At 43.5% G+C, this 8,643-nt stretch overlaps 1 protein-coding gene across 1 annotated transcript; it reads left to right on the top strand.

Moving 5' to 3' along the window:
• The first annotated feature begins 345 nt into the window (after window positions 1–345).
• On the top strand, window positions 346–5,954 carry LOC144500268 (interferon alpha-B-like). The gene is made up of 4 exons (XM_078222946.1): window positions 346–477; window positions 2,280–2,369; window positions 5,508–5,747; window positions 5,856–5,954. The coding sequence occupies exons 1-4, from the start codon at window positions 346–348 to the stop codon at window positions 5,952–5,954; spliced, it is 561 nt and encodes a 186-aa protein (XP_078079072.1).
• Window positions 5,955–8,643: the final 2,689 nt, after the last annotated feature.

Genomic DNA, 8,643 nt, shown 5'->3' with positions numbered 1-8,643 from the left:
TCGCTGCTTCGGGAGTCTCCAGCTTTCCCATTCCTGACCTCACACAGAAACCGCACAAACTATTGATCTCCCGCAGCTCTCCCAAAACCCCTGCAGCCCATTTTCACTTTTGCAATGTAATGGGCGCACATTAAAGCGGGCAGCCTGGCAGTGCCAGTGCCAGCTCGCAGCAGAATCCACACTCACACCATTCGGCAACACAGGCGCTCGCTCCCGGATCACAAGCGGCTCCAATTCCACTTCCCGACTTGAATTCTCTTCGCAAGAACCGTTCTCGCCGCTGAACCACCAAAGCCGCCGGTTTCTCCTCTTCCACATCGGGCTTTCCCTCTGACCCGGTTGGTCATGGCTTTGGCGAGGATTTGGAGATTTTGGATGGTGTCGCTCTTCTTGTCCGGGACCCTCAGTCTGGGCTGCGAGAGGCTGCAGTTACAGCAAGTTCTCAACACACACACACTCAGCAAACTCAATCAAATGGTGAGTTGAAACTGGGAATGATATTGAGGGGAGAGAGGGACCGGGAGAGATTGAATCTGAATCTGTTTGAAGGAGCAACTCTGATCTGAGAGAGAAATAGAAAGCAGAAATTGAGGAGAAGGAGACTGAGTGAAGGATAAAGGGGAATGTGAGCCTGAGAGGGGGGAAATCAGAGACAGCCCATCAGTAACAAGCACTCATCATTATAGAGAGAGATTGATGGGTCAAAGTGATTTACAGGCGTGTTATCCAGAAACATTGGATAGCCAGACGGACGAGGAGAGACTGAGGCAGGTGAGCAATAACTTGATGAATGAAGTTGATTTTAAGGAGCGTTTTAATGGAGTAACGAGGGGCGGAGAGGTTTAGGGCAGAAATTACAGAGGTTGAGGGTTGAGCAGCTGAAGAGACCCCACCCATGGTGGGTGAATTAAAATGGGGATTTCTGGAGGGGCCAGAATTGGAGCAGAGCAGATATCTCGTCGGGATTCGCGGCTGGAGGTGATTACAGAGATAGGGAGGGATGAGGGACTGGCGGAGTTTGAAAATGAGGGTGAGATTTTTAAAATCAAGGCATTCCTGAAGCAGGAGCCAACATAATTCAACCAGCACAGGGGTGATGGGTAAATGGTGAGTGATGTCCCCATGGGGCAGCTTGGAGATGAGAATTAGAAAAGGGAGCAGGGAGAGATCCTCATGGACAGCAGAGGCTGAAAGGTGGGGTGCGTGGTGGAGTGTGGGGGGCGGGGGAGAAGATGCGATTCTGAGTATTTTCAGGGTACAATGACTTCAGTAAGAATGAGAGACAGAGAGAGGGCTCCCAATCAGTTGCACCGTGGGGGAGAGAGTTGAATGATGAGGGTCTGCTCGCCCATGTCAAAGGCTGCGGTCAGAGCGACAAGGAGGAGGGAGAGTTTACCTGTGTCACGGGCACATTAAGTGTCATTTCTGAATGTAATGATCACCTTATGCTGCTCTTGTGGGAAAATGGGTTGGGCCCGCATTCGGGCAGCGAACTCAAGAAGAACAGCCTCAAAATCCAACAATCTGAGGAACCGCAACTTTTCTTGTCCCCTTAATGTGAATCCAATCACTTTGCAGGCAATAATCTGTTTTTACAAAATGGATATTAATAATATTGATCCAGATTGTTGGAACTTTGAGCTGGAACCCAGCGCTATTCGTGATTTTTCTATCGGGGATCTTCCAGTCCCTGGTTCCGGAATCTCCGGCTTTCCGATTCCTTACCTCAGACAGGGAGCAGACTAACTATTCGTCTCCTGAAGAACTTCCAAAACTCCCGCTACCAGATTTCACTTTTTAAATGTAACCGCCAGCCCCTGCGACAGCATGGCAGGGACAGTTCCTCCCAGCACAGTCTACATATATACACGGATACACAGAGAGAGAGACAAGCGCACGGAAAGAGAACTGAACAGTTCAGCCGTTCACTCGGGGCTGAGAAGCGGAACTATTAGATTTTCATTCGTTTGAAAATAATTGTTGGTCTGAGTTGAACCCGGACCCGATCGGTGTCTTATCCTCAGTCCGGGGTTTCACTCTGGCTCGGTCGGTCATGGCTTTGTCGAGGATTTGGAGATGTTGGATGGTGTCGCTCTTCTTGTCCGGGACCCTCAGTCTGGGCTGCGAGAGGCTGCAGTTACAGCAAGTTCTCAACACACACACACTCAGCAAACTCAATCAAATGGTGAGTTAAAGCTGCATTCTGAGCAGCGTGTGAAATGTCAAATCAGGAGACATTTCTGGGGATTTATAATTAATTATATTTTTTCTCCTCTCAGGGTGGCTCCTTTCCCCAACACTGTATAAAACAGAGACACTTCCTGAAATCCAAGCCCTTGGACCTGGTGAAACTTTCGAAGGGATTAGAGGTGAGTAAAATCTCGGTTCATTTCTTTTAGACAGAGTTTTTATAGAAAATTACATCAACAATCTGATCGGAACTGGCAACTGCAAGAATTTTCAATCGTGTGATTTCCAACCATTGTGACAATGACAGAATTCTCTGTCATTGTATTTCACTCTGTATCTAACTCACTCAGTAATATCACTGTGAGCGCACTTACTATCTCTGTGTCTCGAACCCCCTGAAATTATGTCGGTCTCTCTAACCATTCCTTCTTCTCCAATAAGCCCGCTTGCTCTAATGATCAGATATCCGCGAACTATTTTATTTTCTGTATCTCCCTGCCCCTTACACTTTCATTCTTCTGATCACTAACTTTCACCCCAAAAATATGAATTATTCATAACATTTGCGGAAGAGCATTACAAAACATTTCAACTTCAAAATTATAGAAAGTGCAATGAAATTCAACATGCCTCCATGCAGCATGTCCCACTCTTATGTGACTCTTATGTGACTCAATGGAATTGAAATATCCTTAGCGTTAACAATGTACATTACACCTTTGGGATACAGCCTTCGTGCAGAATATTTCAGAATTATGGCTGTTTCCGAAAGGTAGTCAAGGGAAAACTGTTCCCATTAACTGATGTTAGACGGTCTGGGAGACATAGATTTAATGCCCACATAAGGGCCTCATCCCCACTGACAACTTTACACAACCAGTCGGAATCAGGGGATTCAGCAAGTGGGAATCCAGAAAGTCACCTTGTCGGTTTGCTTCCAGGTTGCTAGTATTGTAGGTGGGGTCAGGAGGAGTTGTGAGTGTGTCTTTCATTCAAAGGCAGTACTGGACTGGTCAAATGACCGGCATCTGGTGCAGTGCAAGATGTGATGGAAGAACAACAACCTTATGCTTCTGACATGTTCCCATATCTCTGACAATCCTCACCTCTCCAGCACTTCCATCCAAGTCTTACTCACCTTAGAAATGTCGTCCCTCTTTGATCCTGGACTTTTGACAGGTGCATTGAGGACAAGCAGCAACATTCCCAGTTGCACGGCCACAGTGATACCCCCTTTTTATCGATTTTTATCCCATCCAATTTCTTTACTACTTCTTCCTTTACTGTAACATTTGAAGCATCTCCTTCTGAACTGAAGCCAAGTTCAAATCATTGATTTGAAATTGACGTCTTGGACTCTTCTCCTCCCCAGTCCAAAAGCAGCATCTCCACATTCTTTATATTCTTATGACCCATTTTTAGCTTCCCCTTCACGATACCTCTCATTAATTCTCATGCACCGTATTCACCCCTCATTTCTTTTCGTAATTTTGGTTTATATGGTCTGCATTCAGCTTGGTTCTATACTGAACAAAGAGTCTAATTTTTATTGTAAATCGGATGGCCTCTGGCTTCTCTGCTTCATCGAAAGGAACCCAATTTATATCCAACACATCTCCACTTTTAAAACTCCCATTGCTTATTTGCAATTATTATTGACCCAATAATATTTAGGAGGTAATAGTGGCACAGTGCTCATGCCACTGGACTAATAATCCCGAGGCCTAGTGTTATGCTCTGGGTACTTTAGTTCAATTTCCACCAGGGCAGCCAATCAAATTCATGCCCAATTCATAAATCTGCAAATATAGCTATTCCCAGCAATGGGACTGTCATAGGTTGTTGTAAAGATCCATGTGGTTCATTAATAACCTTCAAGGAAAGAAAACCAGCTGTCCTTACTCGGTCTGGCCTACAAGTGACTGCAAACCCACAATCATGTGGTTGACTCTTAAATATTACCTGTAATATTCATGTCAAATACAATTAGGGATGAGCAACAAATTCTGGCTTTGCCGGTGATGTTTACATTCCATGAAGAAAGAAATAGCAATCTTTGAGTTAAAGAACAAAGAACAGTACAGCACAGGAAACAGGCCCTTCGGCCCTCCAAGCCTGTGCCGCTCCTTGGTCCAACTAGACCAATCGTTTATATCCCTCCATTCCCAGGCTGCTCATGTGATTATCCAGGTAAGTCTTAAACGATGTCAGCGTGCCTGCCTCCACCACCCTACTTGGCAGCGCATTCCAGGCCCCCACCACCCTCTGTGTTAAAAACATCCCTCTAATACCTGAGTTATACTTCGCCCCTCTCACCTTGAGCCCGTGACCAGTCGTGAACGTCACTTCTGCTCTGGGAAAAAGCTTCCCACCGTTCACCCTATCTATCCCCTTCATAATCTTGTACACCTCTATTAGATTGCCCCTCATTCTCCGTCTTTCCAGGGAGAACAACCCCAGTTTACCCAATCTCTCCTCATAGCTAAGACCCTCCATACCAGGCAACATCCTCGTAAACCTTCTCTGCACTCTCTCTAACGCCTCCACGTCCTTCTGGTAGTGCGGCGACCAGAACTGGACGCAGTAGTCCAAATGTGGCCTAACCAGCATTCTATACAGCTGCATCATCAGACTCCAGCTTTTATAGTCTATAAAGGCAACCATACCACCTGCCTTCTTCACGACCTTCTCCACCTGTGTTGCCACCTTCAAGGATTTGTGGACTTGCACACCTAGGTCCCTCTGTGTTTCTATACTCCTGATGAATCTGCCATTTATTGTATAAATCCTCCCTACATTATTTCTTCCAAAATGCATCACTTCGCATTTATCCGGATTAAACTCCATCTGCCACCTCTCCGCCCAATTTTCCAGCCTATCTATATCCTGCTGTATTGCCCGACAATGCTCTTCGCTATCCGCAAGTCCAGCCATCTTTGTGCCATCCGCAAACTTGCTGATTTCACCAGTTACACCTTCTTCCAAATCATTTATATCACAAATAGCAGAGGTCCCAGTACAGAGCCCTGCGGAACACCACTGGTCACAGACCTCCAGGCGGAAAAAGACCCTTCGACCACTACCCTCTGTCTCCTATGGCCAAGCCAGTTCTCCACCCATCTAGCCACTTCTCCTTCTATCCCATGAGCCTTAACCTTCTTAACCAACCTGCCATGTGGGGATTCCAATACACATAGACGCTGAAGGTGAACATTTTCCATTTGAACATTTTTAGCCTTATTTGTTTGTGGCCTATATCATACGATCCCTTATGGGGAATGGAGTCTCTCTAATTACATTGTGTATATTTTGTATAGACACAGGACAGGATCCAGATTGTCCATCAAACTCTGCGACACATCAATAAGATCTACAGCATGAATCTGGGCTCAGTCACATGGGCCCGAGACAAGGTGGAACATTTCCGACTGATCCTGGATCGGCAGCTCAGTGAGCTGGAAGAATGTGTCAGGAAACAGGAGTCAGAGCACAAGATGAGGAGAAACTTCACCATTCACAATTACTTCAGGAAACTGGAAAAGTTCCTCAATCAGGAGGTAGGACCATTGATGATTGACTGTGTGGTTATTGGCATGTACATTAATTCACCCTCTTGGAATCTATTCATTCTTTAATCCATTTTCCTGAATAATTTTCTTTTTCAGGAATTCAGTCAATGTGCCTGGGAAATAATCCGCACTGAGACCAGGGCCCGATTACAACAGATGACTTCCGTAATGGCACAAATCAGGAGAAGAAAGTGAAAAAACTTTTCTATTACAGACTGGGAACAATGAATATTTATTTGAAAGAATTTTCATTTAAAACTATATTTATTTATGGATACTTGTAATGAATTTTATACTTTACATTAATGATGGGAGAACAATGGGTGGCTTGTTAGGTTATTTATTTTTATTGTTATTTTATTTATTGATATTTACGGCTGTGTTATTTCCCTCTGATTTGGAATGTACTGTCAGGCTTTCAGGAAGTGGGTTTGCAAACCAATAAACCCAGAGCCATGTTGACCTTTCCATTTGTGCCCTCCTAAATGGACAACATTTCAACCAATTTCAGCTACTCTAATTTATTGATATTTATTGTTGTGATGTCTTTGTGTAACAAACTGTGACAGTTTCCACAATGTGTAAAATGAGTTTAAAAATGTTAAGTTATTGATATTTATTTAGAGTTATGGAATAGACAATGTTTTTCCACGCAGGCAATGTTTATACTGAAACCATGTTTATATGTATTTAATATTTACAATAAATTGTTTTTAATAATACAAATTTGTTGAAATTATGTTTCTTATTTATTTCTGTGAATTTGCCCAAAAACCCATCTGATTCACTCATGTCTGTAAGGAAAGGAAATCTGCCCTCGATACCTGTTCTGGCCTGCACATGGCTGTAGGACCACAACAATGTGATTACCTTTCAACTGCCCTCTAAAGTGGCCAAGCATGCGATCTCCTTTAAGGGCAATTAGGGATGGGCAACAAACACCGACCATTCCCGTGACATGCAACCCATGTGAACAAACTTTTAAAACCTGCAGAGTACAGATTGGGAAATCAGTCAATGGGCTGAGGAGTCATCAGTCTATGGGTAGGAAAGAGAATATGTGGAATGTCAGGATGAAAATCTCTCATGTGGTATCATGGTTGACACCTTCTGGAAATCTGCATGTTAAATAATGATTACATTACAAAAGAACTCAAGGAGGAGGAGCAATCCACTAATGCCAACCTGATAATTACCCACAATCAATATCATTAAACCAGGTTCTCTGTTCGCTATCAGAGTGCTGTTTGTGGGAGTATGAAGCGCAAATTGGCTCATGTGTTTCCTATATTACAACAGTCAATGTACCTCAAAGGCACTCCATCAGCTGTCAAATGCTTTGAGATATTCTGTGACCAGTGAGGGTGTCACATGGATGTAAGCCTTTTTGCAAAACAATTATACTGAAAACGGGGCCAACACAAAACTGGCCTCACCCCAGGGTAAATTGTTCACCATTGAAATTATTTACTGTCCTTCAATAAGGCTCCAGAACAAAATTGAGTCATTTTGGTGTGAGGACAGCAATAGTCCTGTGAAAGATTGATGGGGAATGTAACTTGTGAATTTGAAAATAAAATAAATATTGCACCCCAGATTCACCAGAAAATGGACCTGTCTTTTTAAAGGTCATTTTCAGTCATTTTAAAGCAGGATTCTAACAGAGGGTAAACTGATAAGTTCATGAAAATATCTGTTGTGGGAAAAATCCACTAGTAGTCAGACTTCGAGATTCAGAAAATACGATTTATTAAACGGAGCTCCGTGGAGACAAGGCACATGGTCTGTAGCAAACTTTCTCTCAATAGTATGTCGGGAGCGGTTCATTTTTATACCCTTTACACAATGGGTATCCCGGTGATTTGAACATTATCACATTGTTTAAGTGAGTACAAGTATTTAATATTTTATGAATGGGTACATTTCCTCGTGTTTACAAGAGTACAAACAGGCATAGACATTTAGCATTTTATGAATGTGTACATCTCCTTATGTCTGTGTCTATCAATGGCTAGTTTCGTCTTGTTCAGGTGCTAATCGGTTCCCTCGCATTCATATTTCCCGCGTTCCTGTAACGTTAATCTAGGCTCTTTGTTTAGGGGTTTCCTTATCTTAAAAGATGTTTGACCCTTGGCTTTGGCTTCCTGAGTTGTTTGTTTGCTATGAGTCACTGTCTGTACTTTGGAAGTGGCTTGTCTGTTAGGATTTTGGCTTGACGTTATTTCTGAACAGCGGGAGCCTGTGTCTGCTTTTCTGGCTTCTTTCCCAGTTAACCCTGTGTGTGCCAGGCAGCCATTTTAGAGTGTGCTTTCTTGTATTGCCATTTTAAAGTGTGCCCCCCTTGTATTTTCTGTAAAGTATGCCCCCCTTGTATTTTCCCCTTTACAGTCCCTCCTTTTGGTCGGATTATAGCTTGGACAATCCTCAGACCAACAATCATACGTTCACATATACAGGTCTTCATTCTTCTCTCCTTCTTTGCTTCTTTTGATGTCTTTATTTCTTCCAGTATCTTCATTTCTTCTGACGTCTTCGGGGATCTTCATTAGGGGCTCTTCTTCGATGTACACACTGGCTCCTGGCACAATTCTTGTCAACATTATTTTAGAACAGGCTTTAAGGCATCCCACAGTCAGACAACAGACAAGTATAATGACAATGAGTATGATCAACCCATGTAACAGGTACGATTCCCAGGATTCTCCCACCAGCCAAGCCAGCCAACTACCTCCTCTTTTGGGTCCCTGTCTAAAGTTATCAAGTTGCGTCCTGATGTCATTGATGACCTGTGTAATATTGTAAGACTCATCTGTGACATGGGTTATGCATTTGTTGCCTATGATTGAACATACTCCCCCTTGTTGTGCTAACTGGTAGTCCACTG

The sequence above is a fragment of the Mustelus asterias genome, chromosome 11 (genome assembly GCF_964213995.1).
Source record: "Mustelus asterias chromosome 11, sMusAst1.hap1.1, whole genome shotgun sequence".
NCBI lineage: Eukaryota > Metazoa > Chordata > Chondrichthyes > Carcharhiniformes > Triakidae > Mustelus > Mustelus asterias.
Note: the sequence above shows the minus strand (reverse complement) of the source record. Positions and strands in the feature narration are given on the sequence as shown.

Coding starts and splice junctions, on each gene's coding strand:
- LOC144500268 (XM_078222946.1), top strand. CDS start 346: ATGGCTTTGGCGAGGATTTGGAGATTTTGGATGGTGTCGCTCTTCTTG. Junction 478..2,279: donor TCAGCAAACTCAATCAAATG/GTGAGTTGAAAC, acceptor TTCTCCTCTCAG/GGTGGCTCCTTTCCCCAACA. Junction 2,370..5,507: donor AACTTTCGAAGGGATTAGAG/GTGAGTAAAATC, acceptor TATTTTGTATAG/ACACAGGACAGGATCCAGAT.